The sequence below is a fragment of the Bubalus kerabau genome, chromosome 6 (genome assembly GCF_029407905.1).
Source record: "Bubalus kerabau isolate K-KA32 ecotype Philippines breed swamp buffalo chromosome 6, PCC_UOA_SB_1v2, whole genome shotgun sequence".
Lineage (NCBI taxonomy): Eukaryota > Metazoa > Chordata > Mammalia > Artiodactyla > Bovidae > Bubalus > Bubalus kerabau.
Genome location: NC_073629.1, coordinates 33,112,285 through 33,134,820, shown reverse-complemented (window position 1 = coordinate 33,134,820; position 22,536 = coordinate 33,112,285). Strand labels below are relative to the sequence as shown.

Below are 22,536 nucleotides of genomic sequence, written 5' to 3'. Positions count from 1 at the left end.
ACATCATTAACATGTGTCCTGTGACCTTTCTATTTTGTATAAAACTGATTAACTTAAAACATGGGAGTGCTATGTTCATTTTCCCTCTTGGAAGGTTTTTTGTTGTTGAGATAGTTGTCACCCTTGAGATTATAAGTCTTCTTTTCCCTTTTTAAAAAGTGAACCATAATCTTAAAAGTCCAGAGGAATTTAGTAAGTCTTTGTTGTTGTTCCTTGGCTGCTAAGTCATGTCTGACTCTGTGACCCCATGGACTGCAGCACACCAGGCTTCCCTGTCCTTCACTGTCTCCTGAAGTTTGCTCAGACTCATGTCCATTGAGTTGGTGGTACCATCCAACCATCTCACGCTCTGTCATCTCCTTCTCCTCCTGCCTTCAGTCTTTCCCAGCATCAGGGTCTTTTCCAATGAGTCAGCTCTTCGCATCACATGGCCAAGCTATTAGAGCTTCAGCATCAGTCCTTCCAATGAAAATTCAGGTTTCCTTTAGGATTGACTGGTTAGTAGCTCTCAGAATCTCAAGCCCTTCCCCCAGATTTAAAATAAAAGAGGCTTGTGCCTCTCTTGGCAATTGTTGAATATTTGCACTCTCCTTTTCTGGCTACAAGTTTGAAACAAAAAACAGGTGTCCTCAGTAACTATAAACCAGATCTGTTTCTATTGTGTATAGTTCTATTGCTTGAATGAAGAGGCAAACAGCAAACGTTTAAACTATTGACTAAAATGAGGTATCTTACTATTGATTCTTATTTATACCATTTCCATAATCATGGATACACAATAGCTGTGCTGCTTTGCCTGGCAACCAGAACTCTTTCTTGCACTTCTAATGATTCCATCAATTCCGTGTAATCTTGATGAGCAGTGGTAGTGAAACCTTTCATTTCTTTGTTAGAATGTAGCAGGAAAGGGAAGTTTTCACTGTATTTGCTTGCTACCAACTTCTGTAGCATCTGGGGTAGAGAAGTTCATATAAGAAAATGTTAGGGTAGATCAGATGTCACAAGGTAGGACAAAGGAAAAAAGAAGGAAGGATAATTAAACTTGGCAGGGTTACATCATTGTCTTATGAGACAGACACAGCAGAGGTTAACTGCCTACAGTGGAAACAGGTTTGGAGAAGCTCAATGGCATACCAATGTCACAACGGTTGTTCCTTTTCCAAATGGAGACTGGAATCCACATCTTCTGAATCCTGGTCCAGCATTATCTTCTACACTATACTAGGTTTTAGTGAGCTGAAGCTACAAACTGAGGTGCTAGAATCTTTTTCAGCATAATGGAAATCTGGAAGACATCTAGGTATTTGGTGTGTGCTTCCTTCAACTCTAGATAACCATCAACATGAGATCAAGTTATGTTTATAGTAAACCTCAGTTGGTCCTGATTCTTATGAGCATATTATATACCTGGTTAGGTGTCAGAATCAGCTGAAGAAGTTTTAAAAATATAGGTTCCAGGGTCCTATCTTTAATGATGATTTGGTAGGTTAAAGATGGAGCCTCATATTTTCATAAGCTCTGCAGGATTCCAGTCCTGAGATACAACTAGGATTAGGAACCACTGGCATAAACTACCTAAAAAGGTGCACTAACTCTTGAAAGCTGTGAAGAGTAGCAGCCTAGTTTGGGGTGGCATGTGGACAGTAGAACATGTGCCACCTGCAGCAGGTCTCTGTGCCCCTGAAATGAAATTATATTGACTTTAACTTCAATTCAGTAACCCCAGTCTCCTGTTCCATCCTGCAACAACATTTGTGTTCTCTGTACAGGATCCGGGGGCCTCTGAGGGCCACCCACACATACACACATTAAAAACATGGGATTTTTGAAAAAAAAGGATGCTTCTAAAAGTTTCCCATCCCTTACAGTATTTAAACAGAAGCTGTCAGTAGAGATACAGAGGGAAGAAGGACCAGGTGACTACTAAACTTTGGACTTTTAAGATGATGATTCTCTTTTCTTCCGAGAGAAAAAAATGTCAATGTGGAGATCCCTCTGCCCTTAGCCAAAGAGTTGAACTGGCTTCTCAAAATAATGAAGTTGGAAGTAGGATGTCTAAAACGGAAGGTTCCAAACTGGAAGTGATGGCCAGACAGACCTATTGATGGAAACAATGTAGTGTTCTTCACTGCCTTCTTCAGCTGCGATTCCTACTGTCAAGTCACTCTCAACTTCAGATATTTCACGAAAGGCTAGCAGCCTTTCGCCCCAGGATTCTGGAAAGCACACCTAACTTGAACCAAGAACCACTGCTGTATCCTCAGTGCTGCTGCTGTTACCAGTATCCCTCACCTCTTCTAGCAGAAGGCTCTCCTGGTGCCCATCATTCCCAGACACAGCACCAGAGTTCTGGGCACTGTTGCCAGTCCTCCGCACCTAGTCCAGTTTATTCTCACATCTCTTGCCTTGTTTTGCTGGTTATCTCTCCACAGTGGAAGCCAGAGATACACATGTAAAGAGCAAGATTTTCGTCTTTATTCTTATCCTCACATGTCCACAGACCTCTGTTTATATGTGAAGAAACTGAACATTTGGGCGACAACTTGTTTCTCTGTAGAGGATTTTGTAATAGTGCTTCCTGGGAGAGGGCAGTTCCAGAAATTTCTGGGGCTCTACACCACCTCTACTACTGTTCCTTGCCCTGTGTCACCTCTGCATAAAAGGCAGCTATGTGCCCAGCTCTGTGAGCACAGAGGTCCGAGCCTTCCAAAGTCTTGAGAAAGCTGATTTCAGAAATCCCAAACTCAAGACACCAACTTGAAGCAAGACCTGGTTACCAGGACTCTGAAGAAGGCTGTGGATTCTATTGACTGAGAGCTTCACATCATACCGTGCTGGCAGGGGTCAAAGTCCACTACTGGCCTATAGGTCTAGGCAGTCCTGTTCACCACAGCTCTTATTTCACAGTCTTTTCCTTTGGTTTCTTCTGTTTCTTCTGTTCCTCATATTCAAGTATTTTCTTTTGGAAATAATCTGTGGTGTTAGAGATATAGGTATTAGAGGCAGCTAATCTGGCCAGGCAGACTAAGATGAGCTCAAGAACAAGGGTCAGAGATACTCTCAATGTCTGCTGCCCATGCTCGCCCACTATACCCACATTCCTGTCAGGATCCCCATGCCATCCTAGGCCTTTGTAGATCTAGGTATTCAATTAGGCTCCTAAGGGGTCCTAAAACAGAATAATTAGTAGGAATTAGCTCTAGACTAAAACAAAAAGCAAAGATCCTCCTACTGGCTGATGAACAGAGCAACGTCTACAAAACGTCAGCCTCGGAGGCATTTTCTTAGGCTTCAGGACCTTTCTTTCCAACCCCATTTGATAAGATCACAGCTATTTTTGTGAACCTCTCTTAGAAGTGCTCTTCCCTCCCCTCCTAGGACCACACCTGATTTGGAGGCAGTGACCCTCTGGGCTTGGGTTGATAGGGAGCTTTCACTGAGTACCTGCAGGAGGGTTCTTGCTCTTTTCGGCTTCTTGGATGAAAAGGGAGAAGAGCTGTGTCTTCACAAATTTCTTCACAAACCGGCGGTTGGCCTTGGAGGTCAAAGCCTTATAGAAGGCCCGTTCTTGGAAGCGGCCTTGCCCATTCGCCTCCCGCTTGATGTAGGAAGCATAGTGGCCCACAGTCTTGACAAAGAACTGCACAAAAGGCCTTGAAACATGCTCATTGATTTGTTCAGAAGCTGCAGGGGATATAAAGAGACCATCTCTGGGGTAGCAGAAGAATGAAAACTACCCACCCTTAGCTGCAAGTGGCTTTCATTGCAGGCTGAAAACTCTTGGGCAAGGGGTGGGGTGAGGCAGGGTTCATAATTACTGGTTGATGAAAATGTAAGACTGGAGATGGGTTCACCATTGCTTAGGAAGAGTAAAATCTCATACTTGCCCTTTAGGATCAAGGCCTCTGGGACTAGCCCAGGACTGCGGAGTGAATTCCTTTTAGTTCTAGAAGGGAATTGTTGGGAATCATGCCCTTAAACTCTTTGGAGAAAGCCAGAATAAGAGGGACCTGGGACTTACTCTGTGACTCCTTGATGCCCTGACTAAGAGATTCTAAGATGTCATCCTGAAGCTTGGGTGGTAGGATGTCTTTTTCATCACCAACCTAGGGAGAGGACAGAGTCAGCTCAGAGGTCAAACAGTCAGGGAGGAGGTGTGAAGTGTTGACAGAGAATGTGAGGCATGAATTCTACACCCCATTCCACCCCCAAATAATTGGCCACATACAAGAGAAACAACAGAAGCTTCAACTCTAAACACTAGGAAGTCTCTGTCCCTCTGGTACTCGGTCTATGTCCTTGCTCTAAAAGCACTAACACTGACTGCCTTGTGAAGTCACACTGTCCTTGAGAGAGGTGAAGTCTTGTTAGCATACTTAAAGTTTGTTAAAGTAGTGGAACTCTGATGAGCCAAGAGCAAGTGAGTTGGTTGTGGGTCTGCAAGGGATCTGAACCCAGACACTTACTGACATTAAGAAGGTTCCTTCACAAAGATTCACCAACAGGACCTGAAATAAAAACGGGACAGCTTGGTTTCTTCCCCTTTCTCTGTTTCTGCCTGTTGCTGTACCTTTCAGCCCAAGCAACAACAAAATCAGCATCTTCAGTTCTCATTTCCTGTCTGCTACACTCCTTTCTCACCACCCACTCTTTCCTGAGAAAAGGGTATGAGGGTATAGGAAGCAGGAAATAGGGGAGGGAGCTAAGGAAGATGGGTTATACAATATGGGTAAATTGAAGCCAGTCACTCTTTCAATAAAAAAGCATTGATTATAGTAATAACTTCTATGTATGAAGCATTAAATGGCATACACTGTGCTCTGCACATCTTATCTCATTTAATCTTCCCAATGCTCCTGTAGAGGCAGATACTGTGCCTGTTCAGATGAGGAAATACCCAAAGAAGTTAAACTGCCTGAGCTGATACTGCTATCAAAGAGTAGCGCCAGTTTCCAAGCCTGGGTTGTGCTGTCCTTGGTAGCGCATCATTCTTCCTACAGTTCTTCAGTTCCCTTCCCTCTGGTGAGCTTTAGGACAGGGATGGGCATCTTTTGATTTTTTTTTTTAATGTTTACAACAACTTTATGTTCAATTGCCTAGAATTCCATTTTTAAAACTCCCACAGGGCTTCCCTGGTGGCTCAGTGGTAAAGAATCTGCCTGCCAGCACAGGAGACACGGGTCTGATCCCTGATTCAGGGAAGATCCCACATGCCACAGAGCAATTGAGCCCATGTGCCACAACTACTGAACCCAGGTGTTGTAACTACTGAAGCCTGCATGCCCTAGAGCCTGTGCTCGGCAACAAGAGAAGCCGCCACAATGAGAAACCCATGCACCACAACTATGGAGTAGCCCCCCGCTCTCTGCAACCGCAAGAGAAAAGCCCACACAGGAACGAAGACCCAGCACAGCCAAAAATATATAAATAAAAATTATTAAAATTCCCACAAGAGCTTTGGACCTTCCAGCAGGGAAGAGTGAGAGGAGAAAATAAGCCTGGGGGCAAAAGGAGGAGGGACGGAGAGGCAGTCATCACATGTTGGTAGGGTGCAGGCAGGACAAGCACAGGGCTGGAACTCGGGGGACCTGAGTTCTAGTATCAGCTCCATCACTGCCTAAGGGGCCTTTAGTCTAGACTGGAGATGACCAATACGCATCCTGCCAATTAGATTCCAACCTACAGACCTGTTTCTTTGAGACTTAGAGAATTTTCAAATCATTGAATTAGTTTCCAATATTTAAATTAAAACATTTCACACAGAATTTGGATCTAGGGCTTCTCTGGAAAAGTCAGGAGTTCTAACACTGATCCACATTCAGAGGGAACTGAGTTACAGCTGCCTCCTTTAGGCAAGGCAGGTGCTCAGCAGTTTATCATAATCCCCCAAAGCCTGTGTTGGCCATTTAAATGCCTGCTGGGTCCCTCTTTTCAGTTTGTGACCTTGGTCTCGACAAGAGGGTGAGTGATCCCTCCATGCACCCATCTCCCTAATAAAAAGAAGAGAGAAATAGGAATGTGTGCCAAAAGACAGAGCAGGCACTGTAATTATCCATCATCAGGGGAGAAAAGTTGAACTAGTTTAGGCGTGAAACCACTTGTATACATAGGCTGAGATGCCTTCATTTAGGGCAGGCTGTTCAGTTTGTGGGCTGGGAGGTAAGAGCATGTGTAAAGAATTTCTTTCTAAAGTTGTTCCCAGAAATCTTTCCAGTACTTGAGTATATTACTGTCTGTCCAAGGAGCCTTTCCAAAGAGCTGACCTGGGAGTCAAGGAATGCCCCATCTCTCTCCCTGACCCCTAGCCCTCTCCCATCCCTACCCCCTGCCCATTTCATCAGCTGGGGCTCTTGGACAGCACAAGCTGGAGTCTGACTAGCCTTCGGATGTCTTCCCGCCAGGCCACTGGGGGAGAAATCACAGCGTCCAAGAAGATGGCGCTGCAGCATCAGGAAGTTTCATAACTGCTGGGATTGGGACACTTATTGAGTTGTATTACTAAACATGGGGCTGACACTCTGTCCCAGTTAGTCACAAGGCAGAGGTTGGCTCAAAGGGCATGTGTGCTCAGCAGTTCTGAGGAGGGCAGGGCAGGCTAGGGACACAAGGAAGAGAAACAGCCTGCTTCTTCCCAGCAGCACTGCGGAAGAGGTGCTTTGCTTCTATCTCTGCTAGATTCCGGGATTGCCTGTGCAGCCTCGATAAGTGGATTGAGCTCTCTGGACCTTGGTTATTTCTTATGTAAATGGAGGAAGTCCTCCCACTAGGGCTGGTGCATGCCTCCAGTAGCTTACTTCGAGGCTCTGCCTCTTCCCTTTCTGTCTACACAGAGGGAGTCGGTGGTTAGCCAGACCAACCTAAGTAGCTCTTTGGCTTGAGATTATAGTAATGTTCTATCTCTTGAAAGTTTCTGTTGACAACTCAAGCAAAGCAGAAGTTGTTTTTCCACCACTGGAGGTAGGTTTATGTAATTAACACCCATTCTCACCACTGAGCTCTTTGGTGTATCTGGGGGTACTGCCAAGACTCAAGAGGCTGACAAAATCAAAGGGGATTTGGACCAATATCCTCATTAACCAACTGAGCTCTAAGCTAATTGGAAGGATGACCCCTACTACAAAAAAATATCTGCATTTTCAAAACTCATTGTTTCCAGGAAGACTGTTAGTTCACTTCCAAGCAATGTGAATAAATTCCAGTGGGGTGTGTGTTGTACAGACCAGCTGTGCTTGTCCATTCAGAAGAAAAATGGGACACCCAGGGCCTGCTCACTAGGACTAGCTAGCCTAGTACAGTTGGGTGAAGCCCAAATTAGCCATGTGCTGCCCCTTATGTCCAAAGGGAAATCATTCAGAGAAGGGAGCAGGCACTTACTGAGTATCAGCTATATGTCAGGCACCAGGCTAGGTGCTTTATGCTGATTTTTTTCCCCTAGGATCTTTAGGGTCTAAATGTTGCCATTCCAGTTTTACAGATGAGGAAGCTGAGGCTTAAAGAGGTTAAGCAACTTGCCACAAAATCACACAGCTATTAACAACAGAGGTGGGATATGGATCCAGGTCTGCCTGGCTCCAAATCAGGCCCCCTTCTTGCTGCATCGTACCTCTTCCATGGGGCTGTCCAAAACCTCCTGCCGGAAGCGCATTTGGACTCCAACCATGAAGGGAGTGGGGCAGCAGACAGTTCCCAGCAGGCTCTCGGGGACCACGGGGATGTAGGTGTGGGCCCAGCTGAAGGGGTAGAGCAGCGCGGCGGTAGCATGGATGCACTGAGACAGGGTGCTGGGGACAGGGCACAGAAAGTGAGAGTCAGAGGGGCCTGCCCAGGCCCCCACCCCCATGCCACCTCCCCACTGCCCGCCATTGACAGCAACTGCTCATGCTGGCTGTGCCGGAGCTATAGCAAGTCTGGGAGCCATGCCGGTCACAGAGCTTCTGGCTACCCGAAGCTGGGAGGAAGGGGTAGAAATCAGAAGAGGCTGAGGCTCCTCTCGTCAAGTATGGGGCCTCTATGTGATTCTTCTTTTCCACTGGGGGTGGGGTGGAGGGAGTGTCTTTAAAGAGAGAGGAGGAAGAGGAAATGTCTTCCATCTATGAGGTAATTGATCATTGATGGAGTCCCTTCTCTATGCTCACTACTGTGCTAGGGATGTGGATAGCAGGAAGCAAAAGACCAGCCCTGCTTTTAAGGCACACAGTGTAGTTAAGGAGACAAACATGTAAACACTGGGGTGCAGCAGAGAGGTCAAGTCTATTTCCTCCTTATCTCTCATCCCCAGGCTTTAACTCTCAGGGCTCCCTATGACCACTCATGGTTATTTAAACTTATCAGGTTGGTGCCTGAGCTTGCTTGGGAAATTCCTGGATTCCAGGAACCTCTGATCAGTAATTCCCACCCGGAAAGTCCCCCCGAGAGGACTCCTCCACCCTTTCCAAGGAAGCATTCCCTGTGTAATTACTGCCTAAGTCACAACTCAGACCCAAGTCCCCTCATGCCCCCTCCCTTTAACCCCCTCAACACACACACCCTCCCTGTCTTCTCTATTCTCCACTAGCTTTAGTGGCTCTTCAGTTCTCCAAACTGCCCCAAAGCCAAGGCCAACAAAAACACAGATGCGGAAACCTTGTTTCAATTCTTGGTATCAAGCTAGCGCTTCCTGAGTTAGAAAGATGGAGTCTCTGAGAGTCTAGCCAAGGCTTAGGCTGACTCGAAGTCCCTTTCCTGGCTGAGCGACAGAGATCTGAAATACTCAGTGTAGGAAGGAAGTGGGGAGTGGTGGGGTTTCCCTGAAGAAAGTTAACGCCTGAGAGGTGAGTCCTGCCAACCTTTGCCTGTGTCCAGGCCAGCTGACACCTGGAGTCCCCTTTACTTTCTAAACATTGATCCTAGGGGACAAAAGCCAGAATTCCAGCTCTAGCCACAACAGAAACTTCTCAATTCCCTACAGCAGCAATCCCCAAACTTTTTGGTACCAGTAACCAGTTTTTTTCCCACAGACCAAGGGCTGGGGTTGCGGGGGAGGGGTGGGATGGTTTCAAGATGATTCAAGCACATTACACTTATCGTGCTAATGATAATCTGTATTTGCAGCAGGTCCCCAGCATTGGCATCACTGCCTCAGTTCCACCTCAGATCATCAGGCATTAAATTCTCATGAGGAGCATGCAACCTAGATCTCTTGCATGCACAGTTCACAGTAGAGTTTGTGCTCCTATGAGAATCTAATGCCACCTCTGCTCTGACAGGAGGCAGAGCTCAGGTGGTGATAGGGAGTGGCTGTAAATACAGATGAAGCTTTACTCCGCTGCTCACCTCCTGTTGCATGGCCCAGTTCCTACCAGGCCATGGACCGGTGCCTGGGGGTTGGGGATCCCTGCCCTACAGGGCCAAGAGAGGAAGAGCTATGTCTAAAGCAAGAGATTTACACTGCTTCCCACAAAGATTAGCCCACAACTGGTGCCTTCTGGGGCTTCCCAGGTGGCGCTAGTGGTAAAGAACCCACCTGCCAATGAAGGAGACAAGAGATGTGGGTTCTATCCCTGGGTTGTGAAGATCCCCTGGGGGAGGGCCTGGCAACCCGCTCCAGTATTCTTGCCTGGAGAAGCCCATGGACAGACAAGCCTGGCAGGTTACACCTCATAGGGTTGCAAAGAGTTGGACATGACTGAAGCAACTTTGTATTGCACACACGGTGCCTTTTTGGTTATCACTGATTTTTACAGAATTTTCAACCCACAGACCCCACTGCCTGCCCAAACTTCCTTTCCTTTAAAACCCATGACATTCACCTGACCATCTGGTCTAACATTTGGGTCCCTAAAGTCCTTTCCTTCTTCTTTCCTAAAAGATAAAACCAGGATTGTCAGCTCAACATAAGCAGTTTTCTCCATCCACAGACATAAATGAGCCAACCTTCTACTGTCTTAAAATTTTTCTCCTGTCTCCATCTGTCACGTATCTCCCCATGTCTTAACCAGACTTGAAGCCTCTAAGAGGCAGAGACCAAGATATGATAGTATTCTGCTTCAACTATACACTATACAGGGATATACTCAACTATGAAATTATTATTAAGAAAAACAACTGGCACTTACCAGTGGGCCTGGCAGGGTGCTAGGTACCTAAAGTGCGTTACTTCATTTAATCCTTACTACGCTCTTATGAGGTAGACACAGTTGATCTGTCCAATTACAGATAAGGAGATCATGACTTCAAAAAGTTAAGAAACTAGGGACTTCCCTGGTGATTCAGTGGTTAAGACTCTGTACTTCCCTGGTGATTCAGTGGTTAAGACTCTGTACTTCCAATGCAAAGGGTACAGGTTCAATCCCTGGTCGGGGAACTAAAGATCCCACATGCCCATCCATCCAAAAAATAAAAAAATAAAAGTTAAGAAACTAACCTAAGGAACACCATATTGCTAAAGGTATAAGAAAAGAACTTGAATTGTTCTGCTAATTTCTACACTTGTGCTTCCTTTCAATCAGGAGTAAGTCTATATCTGCTTTAGGTCTAGGACCATCTTTTGTTTATCTGTATCTCCCTCATGCTTGGCATCTGGTTAACAGTTGACACACATTAAGTGTTTGTTGAATGAGTAAATAAATGGACAAATGAGGTGTGTTTGCCACTAGGATAATGGGTTTGACCTCCATACCATTGTACATACACCTTCCTGCCCTGTCCTCCCTTAGCCTTTCAGGAGCAGGATCCTCTGCATCCACCCTAACTGGTTTTCCCCTAGGCTGTCACAAGAATGCTTCATGTCCTTCTCAGAGCTAAATCACAAACCTCCTTCAGGCTTAGGCAGCAATCAAGTTTGGAGGCAGGAACCGGGAATTACAACAGCTATTACAGCAGCTATTTTCTAGGCTTTAGTGCAGATCAAGACAGTGTGGAGGAAAGGTGAGCACACAGGTCCTACAGCCTGAGTTCCTTGGAGAACCGTCCCGTCTGTCCCCTGGAACCCAGGGATGCCGGTCAGTTCAGGCGACCTGCTCAGTGACTGCACCAACCTGAGACCTTCTGCCAAGAAGATGATTCTTCTTTCCAGCACTGCAGAGGCAAAGATCTGAAGAATCTGCTCAAAACTGAGGCAACGCATGAGAGAACGAAAATCCACGTGCTCTAGGTGGGAATCCAGGGGCCGTGTCAGGGAAATGAACTGTCGGGAAACCAGAGAGAGAGGGTGTTACCACACTGAAAAATCACACAAGCCCCAGAAAGCTGGGTCTCTACCTACCTCTACCCTATCCTCCCCAAAAGAGTATATCTGATCCTACCTCCCCACTACTAAAAATCCACCCATGGTTTCCCTCTGCTCGGAGGGTGATGTAAACCTCTGTGTGGCCCACAGCACCCTGCCTCCCTCACCACCTCCACCACCTTGCTTCCCCATGTCAGCTCCCTTCTGTTCCTTCAGCGTGCCTTCCTTCTTTCCTGCCCAAGGTACTTCCCTCCCCTAGGTTGCCTTTCATTAAAAAAAAAATATTTATTTTGTTTTATTTATTTATTTGGCTGCACTGAGTTTAAGTTGCAGCATGTGGAATCTAGTTCTCTGACCAGGGAATGAACCTGGGCTCCCTGTATCGGGAGCATGGAGTTTTAGCCACTGGACCACCAGGGAAGTTCCTCATTCTTTTTCTTTTTTTTTAATTAGTTAACTAGTTTTTCATTGAAATGTAGTTGACTTACAGTATTTTCTCTCTTCATTCTTATCCTCCTTTATATCTCAGAAGCCTTCCTTGGCCACCTAATGCAACACCCATTTCTCATCATTTTCTCATGTAGCATCCTGTTTTCTTTTCCTTCCATCAATATAATTTTCAATGATCTATTTATTTGTGTGTTTATTTAAGTCTGTCTTCCCCACTAGACTTTTATCTCCATGAGGTCAGGGACCACACTTGTTTTATTTGCCATTTTGTAGCCAGAAAACAGCTGACTCAAAACTCAACAGTCTTTGAAAAACTGAGATAGTGGCATCCAGTCCCATCACTTCATGGCACATAGAGGGGGAAAAAATGGAAACAGTGACAGACTTTATTTTCTTGGGCTTCAAAATCACTGTGGATAGTGACTGCATCCATGAAATTAAAAGATGCTTACTCTTTGAAAGAAAGCTATGACAAACCTATACAGTGTATTAAAAAGCAGAGGTATCACTTTGCTGACAAAAGTCTGTATAGTCAAAGCTAGTAGTCATGTATGGATGTAAAAGTTGGACCATAAAGAAGACTGAGCACCAAACAATTGATGCTTTTGAACTGTGGTGTTGGAGAAGACTCTTGAGAGCCCCTTGGACTGCAAGGAGATCAAACCAGTCAATCCTAAAGGAAATCAATCCTGAATATCCATTGGAAGGACTGATGCTGAAGCTGAAACTCCAATACTTTGGCCACCTGATGGGAAGAGCTAACTCACTGGAAAAGAACCCAATGCTGGGAAAGATTGAGGGCAGGAGGAGAAGTGGGTAACAGAGGATGAGATGGTTGGATGGCATCACCAACTCAATGGACGCTACTTTGAGCAAACTCAGGGAGATAGTGAAGGACAGGGAAGTCTAGTGTGCTGCAATCCATGGGCTCACAAAGAGCTGGACACAACTTCGTGATTGAACAACAACAACAAGCCGGAAAATAGTACAACTTGGGGCCTAGCAAGCCTTCCACACTTTTTTTTTTGAGTAAGTGAAGATGCCCAACCCCTCCCCTTATTCTGATATGGGAAAGCCAAATTCAGAGGGACACACAGAAATATCCGGAATACCAGGGGTCAAGACTGGGATTCTTAAAACAATGTTCTACTTGCTGCTTTGTCTGTTTAGTGTCTTAAAGCAATAGCATCCCCAGTATCGAATGGGTGGGGACTCAGGGGTGGGGATGGGTGATAAGAAAAAGACAGGTGGAAGCCATAGGTAGGGATAAAGGACAGACACGGGAAGATAAGGGAGGTAATGGTGAAGAGTGGCAGTTTGGGAACTGGAGGCAAAGGCCATTCTAGTACTGGGAGCCTCCACTTACCATAGTTTATTATAAAAAAAAAAAAGATTTTGGTTACTTGAACAGTAACTAGGTCTTTGTGAGTATCAGGTTGAGGAAATCAGAGAACTGGGGTTTAAGTTCTGCCAATAATAATTTTAGCCAAGTGCCAGTCCCTGCCTAGCTCAGTTTCTTAGAATGTTAACCTGGTAAATGGGCACACTGTGATGGGAGGTGCTGCTGGAACCCACCCCCTCCACCCAGGGAGGGTCTCCCCCATTTTGCTCACCCACCTCAGTGCCTGAGTCAGGAATGAAGCTCTTGAGGGTGACAGTCTTCCCAGGAGCGGGGAAAGCTGCCTCTCGGAGGCCCTGCATGAATGGGTAGATGATGGCCATGGAGATTTGATGCCTCTTTTCCACTTCATCCAGGATCTGTATGGAAAAGAACCACAGGAGACATGACTCGAGGGATGCTCCTGGGCTGCCAGCCAAGATCGCATGTGTAAGGTTGCTCCAGCCAATCCTTAACTGGGTTCTTTCCTCTTGGCAGAAACCAGTCTGCTGTTTATCTCCTGCTCAAGACCTGATGTTTTTCCTAGCCTTCTTCTTTTCATCCTCTCTCTGCCATTTCATATTCCTCCCTTCTCCTAACGTCAACCTGAACTGCCTTCCCCAGGAAGTCATCCTAGAGTAAACTCCTCATCCATGATGGTACCATGTTCATTTGTGCTAGCTGAGGCCTAGAAGCTGGGCCTTTTGGGTGCCACTCTGACCTCCAACTTCTACTGGAGACGCCCCAGGGCCAGGGACGGTCTCCATCTGCAGAACCCTATACAGATGAACCATCCGCCCAAGCAAAGGCTGGTGGAGTTTATTGCCTTCATCCCCCAAGGGGTCTGTCTGGGGCAGAGCCCTTTCTTGGCTACTAAGACATGCCCCATGGGCTTCCCTGGTCACTCAGTTGTAAAGAATCCACCTGCCAATGCAGAAGATGCGAGTTCGATCTCTGGGTTGGGAAGATCCCCTGAAGAAGGAATGACAATCCACTCAGTATTCTTGCCTAGAAAATCCCATGGATAGAGGAGGGCTACAGTCCACAGGGTTACAAGAGAGTTGGACGTAACTTAGCGACTAAAACAACAACAAAGAAGAAGAAAAAGACATGCCCCATCCATCCTGAAGGACTCCTTTCTAACCCCGGCTCAGATGTCCTGGCACAAGAAGACCTCAACTTCCCCTCTATCCTGGAAGGAATCAGAGGGAGTCCCCCAAGCCCCGTTGTATAATTGTCTTTATATTTGTTTAGCATTCTGTCTTCTCCATATATCATGTCATCTACACCTCACATCAACCCATGAGACAGGAAGATGAGGCATCATTACCTGCATTTGACAGATGAGGAAGCTGAAACTCCCAATTTCTAAGCTGTAGCTCTTCTCATGTCCTACTTCAGCTGCTTTCTTACCTTGCTTAGACTCGGGGGCAGTGAACTCTCTGCAGGGGAGACAGTCTACTAGGTTCAGTTCCTACTTTTCTCTAAAGCCAGGTGAAGCCCACACCCCTCTCTGCCTGAGTGTCTCCAGAGTGCCTCGCCTGACCCCGACTGTCGGGGCGGAGCGCCAGGAGTCCAGGCAGGGCAGGCAGCCAGGCCAGAGCTGGAGGCCAAACAGGCCTGACAGGACTGGAGGAATCCTGTTCCACCCCTACCTTGGAGAACAAGCCGAAGCAGCCGATGCAGCTGATGATGCAGTACACCCTGGGGAGGCGAGGACCACGGCCGTCGGGCTGGGGAGGGACAGACAGGCTCCTTCAGTGTCGCAGCCTCTCCAAGGCCTCTGCCCAACTGGGGTTGGTGGGGCACAGGGCTGGGGGCTGGGCTGGGGGAATCCCACTCGTGGGACAGGCAGCTGGGAAGGCCAGAGCAGTCACAGAAACCAAAAGACCATGGCCTTGAGGGGGCTGGTTGGCTTACGGGCAAGCACTGCCTCTGTTAGCACCAACACCCTCAGGGGTTGACAAGGAGGGAGCAAGTGTGTTGTAGAGACATGAAACAGCTAGGGACAGTGTGCTATAAAAGTGACTTGGGGAGACCCAAGGATTGAACCTCATGGTCCCAATCCCAAGCGAGGCTCTGGGAGGGCCCAGGGGCCAAGGCAACAAGGCCTAGATAGAGATGACGGAGAGCAGATTAGAATGAAGCATCCCACAAAAGGGAATGGTTGAAAGCTAGGCAGAGTAAAGACCCAACCCCAGAAGCAAAGGTGCCCTGTAGGTGAGGAGGGGTGTGTGTCTCCGTTCTTGTGAGGTTGCACAGGGTACTAATATGGCAGCAGGTGCTGGGCTGTGCTCTCTCTTTACAACCACCTCTGCCAAGGAGCCTTGGCTTTTGCTACTGAGGCTGGAGCAACCCCAGCTGTGGGGCAGAATAGGATGCAGAGAGGAGGGGGCAGTTCTGAGCTGCACAGACCAAGAGGCGCCTGCAGTATCCAATCTTCCTGCTCCCGTCCACATTGGTCAGAACGAACGAGAAGGTCTCCCTGAGGAAGAGCAAACAAGGACCCGGTTTGCACTAGGTTCTAAAGCAGGAAGGCAGTCGGCATCAGGGGGGCTGAGCCGGGAGAGGAGGGCCAAGGGAGCTGCTGATGGATCCCGAGAGTAATCATAACACCAGTCAGTTTATGTAAAGTGCTTACTGGTGTCAAGCTCTAAATGCATCATCTCATTTAATTCTCAAAACAACTCTTCGAGGAAGGTTCAGTTACTAACCCTACTTCAAAGATGAAGAAACTGAAACTCTAAGGGAGTATTTCTTATCCAAGGTCACTCAACTCATAGTGGTAAAGCCAAAATTTGAGCTCAGGCAGTCACATTCCAGGGCTCACGGTGTAAAGGGCTTTGCCATGTAAGGATCTCATTAGTGGCCAAAGGACTTCTTTAGTGTCCATCTTCTGCCAGAGGCAGTCAAAACATAGTGACAATCACTTCTAGGACAGGAAGGAGAACCTCACCCTTCTCTGGACAGAAGAGACTGGTTAATCTGTTTAGTTAACATCTCTTGCCTTGAGAGACCCCAGGCAAGATATTCAAAAACAAATCAACTCCAGTCCCTCCCCAACAGGAAGGAAGCTGGTGAGAAATCCAGATGAAGGGGGCACAGGAATTTCGTGGTTCACACCGTTCCCTTCTCCAATCTCAGCCCCCTGTCCCAGAGCCAAGCCATTACCTGGGACACTCAGTGAGTGGGGCCCGCTCGTTCCCATCTGGGAAGCAAAACAAGGGGATGGCTCCGAGCAGCCGCTCCTCCTCCTCTTGTTGACCCCGAAGCAAGTTCTCTCGCTACAAAGAATAGGAAAAAGAGACAGGTGGGTGTGGAGGTAGGGGCAGGTGAAGAGGGCTTAGGGTCTGGCAAGCTTCTTTGGAGGCTCCTAAGCAGTCTGAGAAGCTTTTCCACTGGTGTGGGACTTAAAGCTTGCCTCTGTGCCCATCACTGCATGCAGACTGCATTCTGGGTCAGGCTGGAACAATCCCACAGCTGAAACAGCCACTCCTAGGCCAAGTCTACATGAACCTATGTTGGACTTCAGTATCCTTAATGGTGTTCATGGTCAGGAAGGGGGCCAGGACCACGCTGAATACAAAAAGGCCCAGAGACCACCCAGCTTCCTGGAAGGACCACATCAGAGAGATACCACATCTGAGAAGAGAAGCGGCCAGCTCAGTCACCTCACCACCAGCTCAGTTGCCTCACCGTCAGAGTTAATGAGAAGGGTGCCCTGACCCCACCCCTTCACCCGCCGCAGGACCAGACAAGAAGGAGCCTGATGCTTGGGCTGGGGCCTGCCTGCCCTTCCCTTCCCCTCCCACTCACCCCAGGGAGGGGATTCCTGCAAGGACCTCTGGCAGAAGGTAAGCTTCTCAACAGGGTGGCTGAGGATGGAATTGGGAAGTACTAGAAGGTCCCCCCAAAGGCAGAAGAGCTAACCTAGTTTCCTGGCTAGGGAACCTAGGTCTGTTCCCCACAAAGAGGCCAGACCTAGATTCTGTGGATGATAACGGAAAACAGGGCTGGGTCTGAAGGAAATGGGAGCAGTGAGTTCAGGGCAGCTCCAGTGGATCCCGGGCAGGGTGGGTAGGGGAAAGAGAGGGCATACCCCTCCCCATTGCCCCTCAAACATCTGAACCCTTGGCCCCCATTGCCCCTTCCTTCAGTCCTTACCTTGGGAAACTGGTAGATGATCCTGGGCTCATAATCTTCCCCTGAGTGCTTTTTTCTGAGAGAAACCACGAGGAGGTATTCAAAGAAGTGCTGCCCTCCAGCAAAGTTGGGTAGACAGTGCTCCAGGGCTCTTTCTGGTTCCTTCACTACTTCTCCCAGATTCTCCTGGGGAGGTCCTGAAATCAAGACAGCAGAGCCCATGGGTATCTCACTGATCTGGGGTCCCAGTGGAGGCTGTGGGGTTCTGGCAACTTCCGCACCTCCAGGCGGCCATGCCCACGCCGAGGTCCCCAGAGCCGGCCCAGCGCCTCACATCCCAGCATGGGCTCAGAGCCAAATAGGCAGTTTCTGTGCCTCCATGCAACATGTGGAATCACCAGGAGTCAAAAGAAGGAAAGAAACCACTGATTCAGAAGCCAAGGAAATGTACCGGGGAGGCTACCTGGGAGGCCTGCAGCCTCAGGGTAGTAGAGATTCTGCCTACCTGAAGCAATACACCCCCCAAGTCAACCTGGACTCAAGCAATCAGAACAGGCCAAGGGCCACGTGGCTGTGACCACACCAACCCCCACAGAGGGCATGACCGGCTCTAAAAACCAACAGGGGAAACCTCCTGGCTCGGTCACATGGGAGAACCGGGTGGAGGATGAGATATAAAAGGAAGAAGAAAAAGAAGTATTTAAAGAGGAAGAAATAACCCCAACAAAGAGGGCCATCCTGGAAAAAAAGGAAGTAGGTAATCTAGTCCAGACCTGCTCGGTGTAGAGGCAGTCGTTTGCGGAAGCGACTGAGGATCCCGCCTCCCACTTGTCTTTCCATCTTCTTGGGCCTGTCAGGCATGGAGTGCCCCCTTTCCTCCAATATAGACAGGCTAGAGAAAGCCTGAGAAACCCCCTGCCGTTTCAGTCTCCAGCAACGACTCTATGCAGCCAAGCCACGCGCTGTCTTCCAAATAGGGGAGCGCTGTTTCCATCCTGTGCACCCAACGGTTGAGCAAGAAGACTGCGGCGGGACCCAGGAAGGCAGCAGAACGCCTGCACCGACAGAGGCAGCATCCTGGCACTGCAGCTCAGACCTCAGCTCCTCCCAAGAGCCCCAGGGTGTGGTGAAAGAAAAGGTCATAGGCAAACACCCCCAGAGCCCAGCTGCTTCTGGGCTAAGGGCTTTTAATTCCGGGCTGAAGGTTGTGCAATGTATTTATGTACAACCTCTGGACAAGGAAGAATGCCTGATAACATCAGACTGTGAGCACCGGACCTCACCAGCCCCAGGACCAGGATCAGAAATCTCCACAACTGATCCCTGATCATTCGCTTCTTAACCTCTGCACTGCCCCCTGCTGCACTCTGGGACGTCTAGGACTTCAAGACTGCAAGCAAGAGCATGGACCAAAGACTCCTCGCAGCAAGGTTGCCACGGCCTCCCCTGATTAATATCAATAGACTTGACCTCATCCATTATCTAGGTGGAGAAATTGTTCAAGCAAGAGCAATTCCTAGATGTTAGCACAAACCTAAAAGTCTCCTCTCCTGGTGGGGAGATAGAGAACAAAGTCCATCTCTGGGCTGGAGAGTTCCTGATATCTCAACAGGATCTTCCATGATGCATCTCTTACCCGCTATGTCCTAAGGCAGAATTGTCTCACTGGAACCTGTGCCAGGGATCCAGCAGAGAACCCCTCCCCCAGATAGAAAGCACTGACTTAGGACATTCTCCCTGGCCTACAGTCTCCCTGGACAGTCCCCTGGAGGGGACTGGTTGCATCAGCAGCCTAAGGGGCATTCGGTGGAATGGAAAGTGTCCACCCTACCCCTACTCCTGCTCAGTCTTTTTTCCCAGATGGTCCAGGTCAACAGTTCTACACAAGCTAAAAGCAGAACAGCTGGCCCCTGGAGCTCCAGTGATGCTGTGTCTGGAGGTTGGGGAAGAGAGACAGAATAGCAATCCATCACCTGGGATTCTCACATAAACCCTTGAGTGTGTAAATGTACATGGTAAGAGAGAAGGACTTTTGCCAAGATGCTGTCCCTAAGAGAAGCCTGGCAGCAAAAGGATTTGATGCCAGTGTCTGCCACTCCTGCAAAGAATCAATAACCTTCTGGGAGAAAAGTGAGGTGCTGAAATAAGGGAGACAGCTGCTTGCTCTTAATAGCTCCAGACCTGACTTCTGTGGACTAGTAAAATCCGGTGTTCAGTGGCCCAGCCACGACTCCAGGGGAGAACGACAGTCACAGTAAATAAGAATGTTACAGTCTCTGCAATGGTGAGAACAGTACCCAGAACACTCAGATCTGTCACCACACATTACTTGCAGTCTGTACAGACAGGCTGCACAATACTCACCACCAATCTGAGGAACAGGTATCTCCTGATCAGAGGGGGAAACTGAGGCACAGGGTAATTCAGGGACTACTTGGGGACTACAACAGAATCTCTTGGGTGTGGGACTTATGAGAGTTTCATATTCATGCTCCTACCTTCTGGATGCAGTACACACCAAACATCTCACAGATGTGGGATGCCTCCTGTTTGCAAAAGACCTTGGGAAGCAAAATCTTTTCACTGATCATTCTGGAAGCTAAGGAAATTATTTCTTTCCCTAAATCGTTTGGGTTGCATATTCAGCCCATTTCTTCCTGCTTTATCGGAAAAGCCAAGAGAACAGCAAACCTCACAAACTCAAACAGAAGGACTCTTGGGCTGCAGACCAAGAAATCCAGAAAAAAAAAAAAAAAAAAGATTGCTTCCTTCTCCCTTTCAAAGGGAGTTAACAACAGAAGAGAAAAGGTCCATCAAACACAGGTTTATAATGGGTCATCTCATTTAAGGGCTTCTCACTAAACAACAAAATCTCATTTAATCCCCAGAGCCCTGGAAAGGCATTATTATCCTGAATTTTAAGTACAGGAGGGAGCCACCCTTTCTAGAGAAGTCAGAAGTCTGGTTACACTTGTTCCTCCACCAGGAAGCCCCTCCCACAGCCCTCTGAGGAAAAGTCCCCAAACCAGCTGGAATATAGGTGAGGAGACTTTGTGGGACCTCGGTCTTGAAAGCTTCCTCTTCTAGCTCAGCCGCTCTCAATCCAGGACCACTGCCACTCCTCCCTAGAGGATGATTTATACTTGCTCCTGTGTGCGCGCACGCACGCACACACACACACACGGACACACATACGCACATCCTCCTACCACACAGTTGCCTTGGATCCAAAAGGGCAAAAGAGGGAGGGGAAACTCCAGGGAAGGTGGAGAATAGTACAGAAGATGAAAAGAGCACACTCTTCTGCAGGCTGCATGCCAGACCTCAGGACAGGTAATACTGGCCGTGCATCTTACAGTTCCTCACTGTCCAGGAAGCTCCTCCAGTCACAATTATCAGCCTTGTTCTGGAAACAACTGGAATGTTTCTTCTGGGTTGCAGAAGCAGCCATTCACACAGGTCTCTCTCAACCCTTCCATTCACACAGGCTTCTGAGGATTGAGAGAGACCAAGGAGACACCAAGACAGTGTTCTGCCGAGAAGAGAGGCCACCAGCCCCACCCTGCCTCTGCACCTGCCACCACTCACACCCAGGGCTCTGTCCCCACCTATGGTCTCTGACCTCTCTGCCTCAGCACAGGCAGAATGACCAGATAGATAATGAAAACCTGTGTTCAGTGAGAACAGCCAGGGCTGGGGGTGGGGGGCAGGAGTAATGGCAGAAGGAGCACTGATTTCCCCCTCCAGGGCTTGGAATAGAAGGAGGTCTCACTCACTGTTTTCACTGCAAATGTTAGAAGGGGTGGGCTCTCTGGGAATGACCCCTACTTTTCTATTGGTTCCCTGCTTCTCAAAAGGTGGGACCTCTGGACAGAGTAAAATTGTGGCTGCTGAGCCATAGGACTGGCTAGTGGTAGCAGCAAAAAAAGTTTGCTGAATTAAAAAAAAAAAAGAAAAGAAAATGAATTCTGAATTCCCTTCCTTCCAAAACCCAGCGCTCCAGCTGAGTAGAAAGGAAACGAATATTGACTTCTAATTTAATTCCTACAACCCTGGACGGGAGGAATCCTTTTCGCTTCTCTAAATGAGGGATCGGGGATAAGGGAGGTTTGACTTGTCAGGTTCCCAGGCTCTATGGAAGCAGCTGAGCAGGCTCTACCCCGGCTCTGCTCGAGGTCACATTCTCCAGGTCTCCTCCTCGCCCTTGGGTGCGGGTTGGGGGGCGGGGCGGGGGTGACGTAGCCGGGAAGAGAGGTTTTGTAGCCGGCGGCTCTGCACGGGGCAGAATCGAGGGCTCCCACGAGGGGAGTCCAGGGTTGGGGAGGGGCGGGGCGGGGCGGCGGGCGGCCCGGGGTAGAGGCAGGGTCTCGTGAGGGCGCCGCGGCCCCGGCGCTGCAGGCACCCTGCGGTTGCCCCACCAGCTTCCTGGCTGGAAGGACACGTGGCCCCGGGGCCCCACAGCGGTTTCCTTTGGCTGACAGCCTCCGCTTCACCCTCGCTGGCGTGGCTTCTCCTCTGACCTCCTACCCCTTCCTTCCCCATCCGCCCATTTCCACCTCTACCTGCGCCCTTTCTCTCTAGCTCGCCTGACCCCTGTCCAAGCCCCCGGAATGCCCCCCAGACTGCTCCCCTATCGATCGCGACCCTCTGCAACCCCTGCCCTGGCCCCCCGCCCCCGTCGCCTCCCGTCCTGGTCCGCGGTCCCCCGGCCGTCCCCGCGCCCTCGCCCGGACGCGCCCCGGCCCGGCACTAACCCCAGCGGCCGCGCTTCAGCCTCAGGCTGGCTCGGAGGCGGCGGCCGAGCCCATCCATGGCCCCTCGGGTGCCGGGCGCCCGCTCCCAGGTCCGTGGCGGCCCCGCCCCCCAACGCGCGACCTCCGCCGGCACGACACTTTCACTTTCCCGCGGGGGGAGGCCGAGGGAACCCGCCCGGGGCGGGGCGGCGCACCTTCCGGACTCCGGTCCAACCCCCGGCGCACCTGGGCGGGCCCGCTCTTCCCTGGGCCCCAGGCGGGGCGGCGTGCGGTGACAGAGGGCACCCGACGCGCGTTCCGGAGGGGCGGCACCACCTCGCTCCCACTCTTCGTGGGGCGCTCCGGAAAGTTTGACTTTCCCAGCCCCGCGTCTCCACGAAGTCTCCCTCTACCTCCGCGGCAAGCGCGGGGAGTGCCCGCTCGGTGAGCGTCGGTGCACCTTCCAGGTGGCTCGGGCACGTAAACCCAGAAGGAGTTTTCAGCGACTGCACATCTCTCCAACCCCTTCACCTCTACCGCCTGCAAGGCCTTTAGCCTCTGTCCAGTTCCAGATCTCTCTCTGTGTTTGTCCTCCGCGGGACGCGTATCCCTCCCTGAGTTGCTCT

General features: G+C 49.3%; 1 protein-coding gene across 3 annotated transcripts; it reads right to left on the bottom strand.

Moving 5' to 3' along the window:
• Nucleotides 1–991: 991 nt before the first annotated feature.
• DENND2D (DENN domain containing 2D) lies at nucleotides 992–22,475 on the bottom strand. Of its 3 annotated transcripts, none has more exons than XM_055584765.1 (13): nucleotides 22,157–22,475; nucleotides 17,951–18,232; nucleotides 17,199–17,374; nucleotides 16,206–16,318; nucleotides 15,450–15,519; nucleotides 14,690–14,767; nucleotides 13,274–13,414; nucleotides 11,016–11,164; nucleotides 7,604–7,781; nucleotides 4,467–4,508; nucleotides 4,022–4,106; nucleotides 3,387–3,684; nucleotides 992–2,973 (listed from the first exon to the last, which is right to left on the bottom strand). In XM_055584765.1, the coding sequence occupies exons 2-12, from the start codon at nucleotides 18,036–18,038 to the stop codon at nucleotides 3,434–3,436; spliced, it is 1,371 nt and encodes a 456-aa protein (XP_055440740.1). In that variant the 5' UTR covers nucleotides 18,039–18,232; nucleotides 22,157–22,475; the 3' UTR covers nucleotides 992–2,973; nucleotides 3,387–3,433. The 3 variants fall into 3 exon arrangements, with proteins under 3 accessions (XP_055440740.1, XP_055440738.1, XP_055440739.1); XM_055584763.1 differs by having other exon boundaries at nucleotides 3,445–3,684; nucleotides 22,157–22,417; XM_055584764.1 differs by lacking the exons at nucleotides 17,951–18,232; nucleotides 22,157–22,475 and adding an exon at nucleotides 21,932–22,044 and having other exon boundaries at nucleotides 3,445–3,684.
• Nucleotides 22,476–22,536: the final 61 nt, after the last annotated feature.